At 47.8% G+C, this 14,998-nt stretch overlaps 1 protein-coding gene across 4 annotated transcripts in view; it reads left to right on the forward strand.

Moving 5' to 3' along the window:
• The window catches only part of Ascc2 (activating signal cointegrator 1 complex subunit 2), a 50,787-nt gene that overhangs the window by 19,701 nt on the left and 16,088 nt on the right, over positions 1-14,998 (forward strand). For all 4 annotated transcript variants that reach the window (XM_069994563.1, XM_069994564.1, XM_069994565.1 and 1 more), the window contains 9 exons: positions 3,249-3,316; positions 4,339-4,449; positions 5,492-5,604; positions 9,948-10,022; positions 11,168-11,275; positions 11,504-11,572; positions 11,731-11,805; positions 12,976-13,156; positions 14,665-14,879. In XM_069994563.1, coding sequence (XP_069850664.1) covers positions 3,249-3,316; positions 4,339-4,449; positions 5,492-5,604; positions 9,948-10,022; positions 11,168-11,275; positions 11,504-11,572; positions 11,731-11,805; positions 12,976-13,156; positions 14,665-14,879 — 1,015 coding nt within the window. The remainder of the gene's footprint in view (positions 1-3,248; positions 3,317-4,338; positions 4,450-5,491; positions 5,605-9,947; positions 10,023-11,167; positions 11,276-11,503; positions 11,573-11,730; positions 11,806-12,975; positions 13,157-14,664; positions 14,880-14,998) is intronic.

Genomic DNA, 14,998 nt, shown 5'->3' on the forward strand with positions numbered 1-14,998 from the left:
CGGTGAAGATCCAGAGGAGATGAGTTTGAAGAGTAGTCTAGGAAACCTCTGCATGTTGTTCCTTTTGAGTCACAAGATCCTTTGAGAATCAGATGAAAAGTGAGTTTCATAGATGTCGAGAGTTTTGTTTGTTAGTTTGACCAGCACTTTGTAGTCTAACTGTTCTCAACTTGCTGTGTAACCCAGGCTTGCCTTGAACACTATATCCTCTTGCCTTGGCCTCTTGAATGCTAAAATTATGAGTGTGCACCACTATGCCTGGCTAGAAGTGTTCTTTTTTTCTTCTTAGAGTTAACCATATTTCATCAAAACAGTTGTTCAAAGAGGTTACAATTGCACACATCGTTATAGGAGTGTTTTTCAAGTGTTCTCAGACCCCCTGCTTGAGAACTGTAAGATAGCTTATTAAGGAGAGCCCCTTCTTTGGCTCCTGGAGGGTGATTAACACCCTTACCCTCAGGGTCAGGCCCTGTGCATTTGTGTTTAGAGTAGCAGACATCCTGAGGGCCCTGCAGTCAGTGTCTCTCTTTATTATGCACACGCAAGCATGAACCAGCAGCTCTCTTTTCAACCCTGAAGCAGAAGGCAGGAGGGCAGCCTTCACTTTGAATACCCGAGAAATTCTTGAGCAAAGCAATCACTTATAAGAGGATTGACAAAGAAGAAAGAGTGAGAGAAAGGAAACTGACTCATTGTCCTGTGGGTGCAAGCCCAGTCCTTACCCTGCCTTTTTTTTTTTTTTTTTTTTTTTTAATCTTCAGGGCTGGTATTGTGAATCAGCAAGCATACCTTTGAAAGCTTGGCTTTTTAGTCCATCTCTCTTGGAGCTGCTTTGCAAACCAGGAGGAAATTGGGTCATGGCCCCTGCCTGAACTGTGCTGATCTGTTTGTCTACAGTTCCATTCTCTCTGGGCTTTTGAACTGCTTTTGCCTAAAAAGTAGCAGTTCAAATGATGCCAGGCTGACCCTAACCTTTGTACTATTTCTTTAAGAGATCAAAAGCTAGAAAGATCTTCACTGTCATTGGAATGAGAAAAAGAAGAGGAAAGGGACTCAGAAGATGTGCCAAGGATAGACTGTGAAATTTGAGCTATCTTGTTGCTTAAGAAATCTGGCTGTCACTGAGTCTCCAGCACTGGCGGTCTTAGGAGAAAGTCCTCCCCCATGCCAGGCGATCAGGACACCATGGAGAGCGCTGTGTGGCCCTGGGGGTTGTAGGAAAAGACTTCTCCTGTTTGCTGTGTCAGGAAGCACTGCCTGGAGGAGGTGGCACCTGTTTTATAATGGAATTAACTTCGGCAGGTCCTTCTAAGCAGTGGGAGGAGACAAGGCTTGTTGTCTGAGGTTGAGAATTGGTTTGAGGGTGAAGAGTAGCCCTGGATGCCATTAGGGTCCAGATCTCATATAGACTGTGCCATGGTCAGGAGTTCAGACTTGAGCTTGAGGATCAGGATAGGAAAGTGTTACAAGAAAGGGTAGAGGCTGATGGGGTGGGAGCCTAGCTAAAACATTCCTTGCCTGTCTCGAGGCGGTGGGTACTAATAGTTCAGGTGCATCATCACAGGTTGTACAATCAGCATCCATCTAGAAAAGGTAGGAGGAGCTGTGCAAGCCTAGACTGGAAGAACACAAATTTCTGGAATCAGGAATGAAGTGGCATCCAGGAAAGTGTTGATGGAACAATCTAGCCACCTAGCAACTTGCTTACTCACCCAGCCCCAGCAGGCTCCAGGATCAAGCCAGGATTATCAATAAGGAAACTGCAGATTTTCCCAGAGACAGAGGACATGTAAAATTTAGGGTAGCTGACTGTCACCTTAGAAACTGGGGTTACAGTGAAAGGAAGAGCCCTGGCTTCTTAAGGGCACTGGCATTTCTTATCGTCATGTCCCCCAGCTAGCTGTGATTCTCCTCCCTTCTTCTCTCCCTCCCTATTTGGGCAGTGGAACTCTGGGTTTCTGTTCTGGCAACCATATATGCTGTACCCCACATGTGCAGCGCAGCAGCAGTTACAACAAATACAAGTGGCAGTTGAATCCATCTCCAGGTCTCTCTCAAGCCTCTAGCTTGGAGTAGAATGGGTTGGGATGGTGGTTATGTTCAAAAGTAAAGGGTAAGGCTGAGCATTACAGGTTCATGCCTGTAATCCCAGCTACTTAAGAGGCTGACATCTGAGAATCACAGTTCAAAGCCAGCCCAGGCAGGAAAGTCTGAGACTCTTATCTCCAATTAACTACCAAAAAGCTGAAAATGGCTCAAAGTGGGTTGAGCAAAAAAGCTTAGGAACAGCTCTAGGCCCAGAGTTCAAGCTCCAGGATTCACACACACACACACACAACAAAGGTTCAAGCTCCAGGAGACACACACACACACACACACACACCAAAGGGTAAATTTCCTGGAGACACACACACACACACACAGGAGACACACACACACAGGAGACACACACACACACACACACACACACACACACACACACACACACACACACACCAAAGGGTAATAGAAATTTCTCCCTGGAGTCTAGACACACACACACACACACACACACACACACACCAAAGGGTCTAGACACAGACACACACAGACACACAGACACACAGACACAGACACACAGACACACACACACACACACACACAGACACACACACACACAGACACACACACACACACACACACACACACACACACACAGACACACACACACACAGACACACACACACACACACAGACACACACACACACACACACACACACAAAGGGTAATAGAAATTTCTCCCTGGAGTCTCCTCACATTTTTGGAGATATGGCCTGGCAACAACCCTAGATTATTGTATCCAGGTTTATTGAGCAAAGAGATCATATTTCCTAATTTTCCTGGATGACTGACTCCCACTTTCAAAGCCAATGCTGTCATACAAGGCACGGTGCCCAAAATGTGGTTACTCCCTGGGGATATGAAGACAAGCCAGTTTGACCAGGGCAGGTCTTTTACCTAATGCACTAGGCAGAGGTGCTTAAAAAGTTAAGTTGTATTGAACAGGGCCCTTTGCCAGCCCTAGGGAAGTTTCTAGGCTGGGCCAAAGCTCAGTATCAGCCAGGTCTGAGGCCTTGTCTTAGGTCCTAGCCACAGACAGGCCTAGGAAAAGGGAGAAATGTCATAGATCATTCTTGAAACTCGGTAATGTGCCCTCTCTACCCCTGTCTACCTTTGTCCACTTCCCACTTCTCTCTCTCCCTTCTAGGAAACATCTTCACCCAGCAACCAAGTTATTATAATGACCTGGATGAAACCATGCCCACCATCCTTCAGGTATCAGCACTTGGTCCTGTCGGAGGGGGAAGGGGAGGGGAGGGGAGGGGGGAGCTGGGGCCGCAGACCCTCTCCCACTTCATGGTATTATTTGACTATTCTAGAAAGGGGCAGGGAGGTGCTTATTCTCCAGCCCTCTCTCTAGACTCATCTCCCCACATAGTCGCTTCAAATTCTCAAACAGCACTAAAATCTAAGGCAGTTAGATACTCATTCAGAAAAAGTTTTCCGGCACTTTGTGTTGTTTGCCAATAGCTATATGACTTTAAAGATATCCTCCTAAGAGACCTGTGTTCTCAAATAAGAACTTCAGTTTTACAAAATCATTCATTTATGAAAAGTGCTCATTGCAAAATATGGAAAATACTTAAAAACAAAAAAGGATATTACTGTTTCCTCCAAAGTCTCATCACTAAGAGATGTCCACTGCTCTCAGGAACTTTGGAAATAACTTCTGAATTCTAGCTTGCTTAAAGATGGCGCTGTCAAGTCAATCTTACTTGATTTTGTGATGGGCTCTGTTTTTCCCTCTTCATCACTTGGTCATATAGTTCGATATAGCTCCCACAAAGCAGATCTAAAATCTACAGGAATCCAATGACCCATGAAGGTGTTTCTCCAGCGTTCACTATCGTATATTTGCCCTATCTCTCCCACATACGTATGGTGGTTTTGGCTTTTGATTTTTATTTTATTTGTTCATTTGTTTGTGGGTGGGTGTGAAGTCCTAGAGGTGGAACCCAGGGCTTCATGCTTGCTGGGCGAGTGCTCTCCCACTGAAGCACCATCCACCCGAGCCCCACATCTGGGTTTTGAGCCCTCTCCACAATCCTGTTTCTGTTTTCTAAGTCTTACACAGTTTCTTCTGTGACCCCAGCCTCTGAGAAGGTCATTGTCTCAGTTTCCCAGGAATGACCAACTCTGCAGGTTCCAAGGAACTTTGGGGATCACCTGTCACTGGCTGTGGGGCGGGGATGATGGCCAAGATTTCCACAGGATGTGAGCAATCTTGCTTTTCACAGGTCTTTAGCAATATCCTCCAGCATTGTGGATTGCAAGGGGATGCAGGCAGCACCACACCCCAGAAGCTGGAGGAGAAAGGGCGCTTGACACTCAGTGACATGCCTCTCCTGGTAAGGTTGCCTCCAGCCTAGCCTCTTTCCAGCTAGAGCCTGGCTCCCTCAAGGCTGGGGAGATTGCCATAATTCTGTACCCACTGGCTTCTTCCCCTGCTCATAGCCCCTTTCTCTGACTAAGTGGCCTTTTTTTTTCCCATGCCACACGTTAAGAGCATTTTTAGCAGGCTTCATTTGTAGACTGGAAAGAACAGGGCACTAGAATTCAGAGGCCAGGGGTCTAGTCTTCACTTAGATTTACACAACAGGCTCGTTGGGGTGTTCATCTTTGAGCCAGGCATTGATTCAGTGAATTTATATAGAGGGAACCACTAGTATATCTACCATGTCCAGGACTGTACTGGGCCTTGGGGGTTAAAGCAGTAAGCAAAAGCAGACATGGTACCTGTCTCAGAATTTACCATCTACAGAAGATAACAGACAGAAGGCAAGCATTTAAGGGGCCTGGCTGTGTGCCAGGCACTGTACTGAGCACTGGAGGTGGCACGCTGAAAGCCACCCTTCTGGTGCTTGCCATCTGGTGGGAAAACAGCCATTAAGCAAGTATCTTAGAAGAGAACATGCTAGGGGCTGTAGCACAAATCATCTCACTTCTCTGAGCCTCAATTTCCATATCTGTAAAGTGAAGATCCTTTCATTCACCTGCTGCATGAGGATCAGTAAGGCAGATGACATAGCACCCCATGTCCTGTTTGCCCTTTCTGAATGTAAGGAAAATGATGGCCCATAGTCCTGTCTTTACCAAGGAAGAGCATTCTCTCGTAGGGACTGAAGTTGCAGGGATGGCTTTCCTCCAAAACAGAAGATACTGTATTTTCATAGAACTATAAGTGACCATAGCTATTCAGGTGTGAGCCCACTGAGGCTGTGGTGTCAGGTCCCGAGACTTCCAGCGCTGAGGTGGATCCATTGTTTCCTCCCCCACCAAGCAACATCCGGTCTGATGGACATTTAACTTTGTCCAGCCCTCACTTGACCTCTGCAGAGTGGTATGTGGGGCCAAGCATAATGCAGTGTTTTTTCTCTCTCTTGGCAACAGGAGCTAAAGGATGTTATTCTCTACCTGTGTGATACCTGCACAACACTCTGGGCCTTTCTGGATATCTTCCCTTTGGCTTGTCAGACCTTCCAGAAACATGACTTCTGTTCCAGGTATAGCTGAGTGTTGGCTGTTGAAGTAGAGGCTCTGGTCCATGTATTGACTCCACTCATATTTAGTAGGTCCTTATAATATGTCATGGCAGAAGACAGATAAGCCTCTTGCTGAGAGGAGCCTACATTTTAAATGTATTCCCAATTTGGCAAAGAATGGGCCAGGAGCCGGGAGCACAAGCAAGAAGAAGACTGTTTCATTTCTACTCTGCTTTGAAATCTCTCTCCTAGGCAGGTATAGGAGTGACAGCAAGACCTGGTCTCAGCCTCCCAAGTCCATCCCAGAGGAAGGAAGCACAGGCTAAAAAGCAACCCAGGTTCTTCTCCTCAGTCAGGAGCAGGGATGATCCTAAAGGTCTCTAGTGAACTAGAAGCTTTTGAAGAGGCTGAAGCTGGAGGATTGCTTAAACCTAAGCATTAATACCAGGCTGGTCGCATAGTGAGACCCTGCCTCAAAAATTAATAAAATAGCCAGGCACCGGTGACTCACGCCTATAACCCTAGCAACTCTAGCACCTCAGGTGATTGAGATCTGAGGATCGCAGTTCAAAGTCAGCCCAGGCAGGTTATCTCCAGTTAACCACCAAAAAACCAGAAATGATGCTGTGACTCAAGTGATAAAGCCCTAGCTTTGAGCTGAAGAGCTAAGGGACAGTGCCTAGGCCCCAGAGTTCAAGCCCTATGACCAACAACAACAAAAACAAAAATAGTAATAAAAAAATAGAGCTGAGTACTGGTGGCTCACCCCTGTAATCCTAGTTTCACAAGAGGCTGAGATCTTAGGATCAGGATTCAGACAGCCCGGGCAGGAAAAGTTGGTAAGACTCATCTCCAATTAGCCACCAGAAGACTGGAAGTGGCACTGGCTCAAATTGGTACAGCACAAAAGTTCAGGGATAGCAGCCAGGCTCTGAGTTCAAACCCCACTCCAACAACAAAAATAATATAAATAAGTATATATGTATGTATATGTGTATGTGTATATATGTATAAATGTACATATATAAAACATGCATCCCATTGTCTTTTTTTTTTTTTTGCCAGTTCTGGGGCTTGAAGTCAACATTGTTCCTGAGCCTCTTTGTGCTCAAGGCTAGCATTCTACCACTTGAGCCATAGCACCACTGCCAGCTTTTTCTGAGTAGTTTATTGGAGATAAGAGACTTTTCTGGGGCTGGGAAAGTGACTCAGTGGTAGAACACTTGCCTTGCATACATGAGGCCCTGGGTTCAATTCCTCAGCACCACATAATCAGAAAAAGCCAAAAGTGGTGCTGTGGCTCCAGTGGTAGAGCTCTAGCCTTGAGCTGAAGAGCTGAGGGAGAGCGCCCAGGCCCAGAGTTCAGGTCCAGACCAGCAAAAAAAAAAAAAAAAAAAGAGAGACTTTTCTGCCCAGGCTGGCTTTGTACCACAATCCTCAGATCTCAGTCCCCTGAATAGCTAGGATTACAGGAGTGAACCACTGGTCCCCAGCACATGTTACATTTTCTTCTGCAGTTCTGGGGATGGAACTTAGGGCCCTACCTGTGCTAGACAAGTGCTACACCACTGAGTCTAACCCTAGTAGTCCACTTTTTAAGAATCAAATGCTCAGATGCTCTGAATACTACACATAGAATTTGCATTTCACTTTTGTACTTAACTATGATTAGTGCCATGGCAGTATGCAAAGCACTCTCTATCTTTGGCATTGCTAGAAAAAATTCCATTGTACTTATGGGTACCAAACCCATGGATGGACCTTTAGGCTTTTTTCAGTTGTTTGCTGTTACCCCTCCCCCCCCGCCAAAAAAAAAAAAAATGTTACCCAGAAGAACTTCACACGTATCACCCTGCACCTTTGCAAGGTTTCATTCCTAGAAGTAGAATCACAGGGACAGATGGTACATGCATCTTTATTTCTCATAGATCTTGCCAAATTGCCCTCCATAGGGATTGTTCCAATTTACCCTCCCACAAGCAACGTATCCTGGCAACAACTGAATCTGCTTGAGCCAAACTGCCCTCTCTGGCCTCTGCTGGTGCCATGCCTAGCAGCGCCTGCCTCTTTTGCCCTAGTTACTTCTACCACGTCTGGTGGTGCAGCAAGATAGAAGGACAGACAATTATTTGCTAAAGCATTTGGTAAGATTCTGCATCTGCAGATTTAGGAAGCCTAAGACGTAAGCACGAAGAGCTACATCACAGAAGAGGCAGCTGCACGGCAATGTGGGATGTACTGTGTGCAACAGATCTGGTTTCCCCCTTCCCCAAAAGGAGGAATCCTAGGGGTACCCAGAGAGGAGGAGCAGGAAGCAAAGGAGAACTATGGCCAGGCCTGAGAGAAAGCCAGAAGGGCTAGAAGCATTTTTTTTTTTTTTTTTGTCAGTCTTGAGGCCTGAACTCTGGGCCTGGGCACTGTCCCTCAGCTCTTCAGCTCAAGGCTAGCGCTCTACCACTTGAGCCACAGCGCCACTTCCAACTTTCTTTCCTTTCTTATGGAAGTACTAGGGTTTGTTTTCAGGGCTCTGAGCTTGCCAGCGAGTATTCTACCACTTGAACCACATGCTCACTTTTGCTTGTTACTTTTCACATAGGGTCATACGTTTTTGTCCCTAGACCAGCCTCAAATCACAAGTTTCCTACCTACACCTCCCAGGTAGCTGGGATTACAAGATCACCACACTCCATTTGTTTATTGTGATGCGAGTTCATTAATTTTTGCCTGAGCTGGTGTTGAACTGTGATTCTCCCTATCTCCATCTCTTGAGATTTTTGCTAGGATTACAGGCTTGTTCTACCACACCCAGATCAAGGGTTTGAATTAGGGAAGGGATGGGAAGGGTAGGTGAAGTGGCCAAAGTGAAAAACAGTGCTGAGTATACTGTGTATACTGTGGTGCATATGGAGTATATACCACATAGTATATGGGTGTACAGGTATGAAAAAAATGTGGTTTGCTATCATACAAGGTAGGGAGCTGCTGGGACTTGTTTTCTCTGCTTATTTTATTATTAGTATAATTATATTTATTAAATGATGTTACGTGTGTATGTATATTTATTTATTTATTTTGAGACAGGCCTCCAGCTTCTGGGCTTAAGCAACCCTGTCTCAGCCTCTCAAGTAGCTCATTTTCTTTTTTGGTGGTACTAAGATTTAAACTCAGGGCCTTGAGCTTGCCAGGCAGAAGCTCTATTGCTTGAGCCATACCCTCTAGAGCCCCTTTTTACAATTTTTTATTGTTTTGTTTTTAAGCCACACTCTTGTTTTATAGCCTAGATTGGCTTAGGACTCACTGTGTAGCCCAGCCTTGAACTCATAATACTACTGCACAAATCTCCTTAATATTTTATGAATTATAGGCATGCACTTCCACACCTAGATTGTAATTTTTAGTTGTTTATTGTTGTTGTTTGTCCATTGAGGGACTTGAACTCAGGGCCTACACTCCATCTCTGAGCTTTTGTTCAAGGCTAGCACTCTACCACTTTGAGCCACAGCTCCACTTCCAGTTTTTGAGTGGTTAATTGGAGATAAGAGTCTCATGGGGACTTTTCTGCCCAGGCTGACTTTGAATTGTGATCCTCATATTTCAGCCTCTTGAGTCACTGGTGCCTGGCCTAATTTTTAGTTTAAAAAGAGTTACAGAAAACATGCTAACCGGCTTAACTCATCAAACCAATATAGAAAATATGCTACATGTAGCTTGTTTTGAACAAGTATAAATACTGTGTAGACATTTGCATGTATAAACTCTGTTTGTATATGTGTATATATGCATGTGTGTGCACATACATGTTCTTGGGCCAGTAGTGGGACTTGAACTCAAGACCTGGGAGCTGTCTCTTAACTTTTTCACTTAAGGCTAGTGTTTTACCACTTGAGCCACAGCGCTTCTGGCTTTTTTGTGTATGTGTGGTTAATTGTAAATAAGAATCTCTTGGGCAGGGTACTGATGACTTGCCTGTAATCCTGGCTACTCAGGAAGCTGAGATCTGAAGATCAAAGTTCGAAGCCAGCCCAGGCAGAAAGGTCCATGAGACTCTTATCTCCAATTAACCACCAGAATAGTAGAAGTGGCACTATGACTCAAAGTGGTAGAGTGCTAGCCTTAGTGAAAAAGCTCAGGGACAGTGCCCAGGCCCTGAGTTCAAGCTTAATGACCACCACCAACAACAACAACAACAAAAAGTCTCATAGACCTTTCTGCCTGGGCTGATTTTGAATTGCTATCCTCAGATCTCAGGCCCCTAAGAAGCTAGGAATGAAGACATGAGCCACCAGCACCTGGCTTGCTTTGGTTTTTCAAGAAATGGGTGTTTGTGAATTAACCCAATGTTTTTACCATGTATGCTTCCACAGACTAGCATCTTTTTATGAAGTGGCAATTCCTGAATTGGAGTCCGCGGTCAAGAAGAGGAGGCTTGAAGACAGCAAGTGAGGCGGGAATGACAAGAGACTGTAGTGTGGGAACTCAGGCCCTGCCTTCCCCCGCTGCAGCACCCCTTCTCTAAGACAAGGGGGTGGGACCACGGACTGTGTGTGTGGCTTCAGGTTCCAGTGTCTCACCCTAGCAGCCTCATGGACCCTGCGTGTTTTATTCCTAAAATTTGGGAGTGAGAGAGTTCTGGAGATTGAACCCTGGCCCTTGTGTGTGCTAAGCACCTGTTCCACTATTGAGAGAAACCTGTACCCTCTGCCCTTTCAACTTTTTTTTCCTAATATCAAGTTGAAACTAAGAGCTTTGAGCTTGCTCAGCTTTCTTGCTCACAGCTGGTACTCTACCACTTGAGCCACAACTCCAGGTCAGCATTTTGGTTAATTGAAGGTAGAGTCTTATAGACCTTTCTGCCTGGGATGGCTTCCAATCTATATCCTCTAGGACTCTGCCTGCTAAGTAGCATAAGTACTCTATAAAGAACCATGTGAGGGCCGGGCGCTGGTGGCTCACGCCTGTAATCCTAGCTACTCAGGAGGCTGAGATCTGAGGATCGCGGTTCAAAGCCAGCCCGGGCAGGAGAGACCGTGAGACTCCTATCTCCAATAAACCACCAGAAAACCGGAAGTGGCGCTGTAGCTCAAGTGGTAGAGCGCTCGCCTTGAGCTGAAGAGCTGAGGGACAGCGCCCAGGCCCGGAGTTCAAGCCCCATGACCGACAAAAAAAAAAAAAAAAACCATGTGAGGATATAAGGGAAATGATTTTAACAAGTTCAGAGTTAAGTGGTAAGTGTGCAAAGTAAATTGGACAAAGTCCTGCTTGGTAATTAAATCCATTAACCCAATGTCCCCTCCCCCAATTGTGGCATAATAGGATAGCTAGCCCCTGCATTTAAGCCCTCACCTCAGCAATTGCTTTAAGCTGTTAGTAACTGAACCCCCTGCTCCTGTCCTGCTGTTGAGCTAAGAAGTCACCCCGGAGCCAGCTGGCCCCCTGGCACCTGTAGCCTTTTGCTGCTGCCCCCAGCAGTGACCCATAAGGCCTTCTTGCCCTTGGGGAGGTACCTGCAGCTGCTGGGGGGAGCTCCCTCCATGTTGACTGCTTATTTCCTTAATCTGTTTCTCTTTTCTCTCCTCCATCAAAGGTTGCTAAGCGATCTGTGGCAGAGGCTCTCCCATTCCAAGAAGAAGCTACTGGAGGTGTTTCACATCATCCTGAACCACATCTGCCTTCTTCCCATCCTAGAAAGCAGGTGAGGGGAGCCCCTGGCAATGCCCCTGAGCCCAGCAGGAGTGTCCGCACCACTCCAGCGCAGCCTCCCCTCCCCACCTCTGGGTTTGCCAAGCAGAGATGGCAAAACCAGAAAAATGTCTCTTTCCTCCAACTGGCCAGAGCCTTGCCAAGGGGCAGAGTGGGTGGAGAAGGGACCTACAGGTTGTCCACATTGCCTGGGCTCACCTTCCCTGGTGTCCTGTTCCAGCTGTGACAGTGTTCAGGGCTTCATTGAGGAGTTCCTTCAGATCTTCACCTCCGTGCTGCAGGAAAAGAGGTGAGCATGCCTAGGCTGGGAGCAGCCGTGACCCCATCAGGGCTGGCCACGGCCTAAAGGTTCTGGCACTTGTGCTTGAGTGGCAGATACAGGAAATAACCTGCAGTGGTGTCCTTATAGCCCCAGCCCTGTCCCTCCTGTCTGCTTCTGCCCTGCAGGTTCCTCCGGGACTATGATGCACTCTTCCCTGTGGCCGAGGATGTCAGCTTACTACAACAGGCCTCGTCAGTCTTGTATCCTTGTACCATAGCCCATTGGGACAGGGCCTGACCAGGTCAGACAGGGCCTGCTTGGACTAGAGGGACTATGAAAGGCCTAGCCTGAGCATACATAGGTTAACCTGTCACCAGAAGCATGCCAAGGCCTTGGCCCCCCTTTGTCTAGAGGAGAGCCCTGCTCTAATGTTTGAGCAGATGGGTAATGCTCTCTCTAGTGTCTCGTGAGTGCCTGGATCTGTGCTATCAACTTGGACTTGGGCCTGCCCTCATGAACCTCACTGCAGGAGGGGAGACTGACAGATAGAGTATTACCTGACAGGAAGTGAACCCACACTTCATCTAGTGGAGCTCAGGATGCGGGTGTCAGAGTGATGTCTATGCCAAGAATAGAAAGAACGGCAGATGTCCCAGCAGTGAGCTAGTGGAGAGGACAGACGTGTTCCCAGGGATCAGAGGACAAAGGACTGGTTCTTTTGAGAAGAGTGTAGTAGGGTGTGGCCAGAGATGGGTGGGGATGAGGCAGGTGACATGGGGCCTGGCAGATAGACGCAGCCTTTCTGTGACTCTCACTGAGATATTGGACTGTGTCCTGCAAACAGTGGGGATCATGGAAAGCTGTGAGGTGGGAGGTGACATGTGTGGCACTGGCCTGGGACCACCAGGGGTCCAGAGGCTGGAGAGGAGGCTGCTCTCAGCCTCCAGGAATAGACAGTGTGGGTTGGTAGTAGAAGGAAAGGAGGAGAGCAATGGAGGTAGTGCCCAGGTGGTAGAACAGGAGTAGAGACAGAAAGGAGCAGGCTTGTAGGCCATTTGGTTGCTGAGAGAAACTGTTCTGCCTTTCCTCAGGGATCCTATGAGTCTACGGCCTTTGCAAGCCATCTGCTGATTGGACAGGAAGTCTAGTGACAGTGACCCTGCAACCCTCCTGGCTATCAGTGCAAATGAGTGGCTGCTGGCTTGTCCAAAGATCATGTCTTTGCCCAGAACTTCTTTTGACTGAGTAGCAGGAGCTGGGTTTCAAGGCCTGCTGCTTCATACAGTTCTGGGGACATGATACCCACTGGTCAGCCCAGAAGGCTCTTGGCAAGAGCCAGATGTTCTGAAACTGGGTATGAACTCAGAAATCACTCTGGGGGGAAGAGTGATTGAAGAAGGAGAAAGAGAGTCCTTAACACAGCCTCTCAGGGATGAGACACGGACTGCCTACATTCTCCAGGCTGTGGAGAGCGCATGGGAAGGGGTGGACAGACGGAAAGCCACAGGTGCTAAAGACACATCAGTGGCTGACGATCCTACTAGAGCTTTAAATGGGGTTCCAGTGACAGCACAGATGCCATCACATCCAGAGAACTTGGAAGAAGCGGAGGTATGGTGTTGGTAAGGGGGTAGAGAGGTACCCTCCTGGCTTTCCCAGTCGCTCTCTGCCCTCTGAGAGGCAAGGTAATAGCAAAGTCCTTCCTTATCCCTGCTCTCAGGTCCCCTGGAGATGGACAGCCTTGGGCCACTGGTCAGCCAAGTAAGTGCTAGACTAGGGATGAAGAGAGCAAGTTGCTTAAGCCACTGAAGCCTCAGTGTCCCCTCTGTGAAATAGGGGTGAAGCTTTCTCCCTATGAAATCTTCCCATGACCAGAGGAAAGTGGGGCTCCTTCAGCTGCAGCTAGGAGTGACCCGGTCCTACCGCTTAGGCCTCTGTATACAGCAGAGCTCCAGTGCGCAGGTCTAGAAGCCTAGGATCTAGCGCTACCTCCCCAGGCTTTTCCACAGCTGGCCGCTGCACTGATTGGCCTCTGAGCTCAGGACTTGTTCCCGTGGTTGAGAGGTGATAGGGTTCAGGGAAGGCGACCACCTGCTGGAGAGGAGGAGAGCCACTGCTGTGTGGCCTTGAGCATGTCACTCCCATGCAGCCTTGGCTCCTCATCTGTAAGCCAGGCTTGCCGGTGCCAACTTCTGTAAGGTTGCTGGCATTCCTGGGACTGCTGGGCTTAGATGATCCTCAATGTCCTTCCTGCTAGACCCTCCCCAAAAGGACTGTCTCTCCACTCTACCACTTCCTACTCTCTTCCTTATTTGGCTTCTTGTCGTAATATGGCAAGGGTTGCCGTTGTTATATGCTAGAAATCAAACCAAGGACCTTAGGTACTATCTATAAGCCATATCCCTGGCCCTTTATTTATTTGGGGGGGGGGGGGCGTTCAGTCATGGGGCCTGAACTCTGGGCCTGGGTACTGTCCCTCAGCTCTTCAGCTCAAGGCTAGTGCTCTACCACTGAGCCACAGTGCCACTTCCAGCTTTTTTCTTTTTGCTTATGTGGTGCTGAGGAATCGAACCCAGGGCCTCAGGCATGCAAGGCAAGTGCTCTACCACTGAGCCAGGGACAGTGCCCAGGCCCTGAGTTCAAACCCCACACCAACAATAAATAAATAAATAATTTTAAAAAGAATTAAAGGGAATACCTCTGCATCAGGTCCTGCCTAGTGTTAGCTGTTTCACTCTGACATACATCATTAATAATGGTAGGAAAGGACTTGAGTAGTAAAATGAAGCCATTTATGGGGGGCCTGGGCAGTGGTTTGTATTCATTGCCTCTTTCAGTCATGTAAAGCAGCCTCTCAAAGTGGATGCCCATGTAAAAGTATATACCATTTTAAAAGGAGGAAACAGGTTTAGAGAGGGAAAGCCCTTTGCACAGAGTCACACAGCCAAAGTAGCTCAGCCAATAAGTCAGAATCCCTTTTTTCACAAAGGAGAAGATAGAGGCTTTGAATCACTTGGCTTGAGGGCCCACAGCCAGGAGGAGCAGGGCCAGGACTCAAAATGGGTGATCAGCTGCCAGGCTTAGTCCACTCCTTTTCTCCTTTTCTCCTGCTGCTGCAGTGCATGGGAGCAGCCGCAGCCCCTGGCCCTGCAGTGTGTGGTGTGGAGCTGGACTCTCTCATCTCTCAAGTGAAGGACCTGTTGCCAGACCTAGGGGAGGGCTTTATTCTGGCTTGCCTGGAGCACTATTGTTATGACCCGGAGCAGGTGATCAACAACATCCTGGAGGATCGCCTGGCCCCCGTCCTCTGCCAGCTGGACCGCAGCCTAGACAGGTGGGAGAGACAGGTGGGAGGAAGCCCCGCCCAGGCTGCCTCAGGGGAGGGGGCCCTTTCCCTGCCTCCCAGTCTTGTTCCCTCACTGCTTAAGATGCCTCCTTTCTCTTTACCGCAGC

This window comes from Dipodomys merriami, unplaced genomic scaffold (assembly GCF_024711535.1).
Source record: "Dipodomys merriami isolate MVZ:Mamm:240054 unplaced genomic scaffold, mDipMer1.0.p SCAF_45, whole genome shotgun sequence".
Classification (NCBI taxonomy): Eukaryota; Metazoa; Chordata; class Mammalia; order Rodentia; family Heteromyidae; genus Dipodomys; species Dipodomys merriami.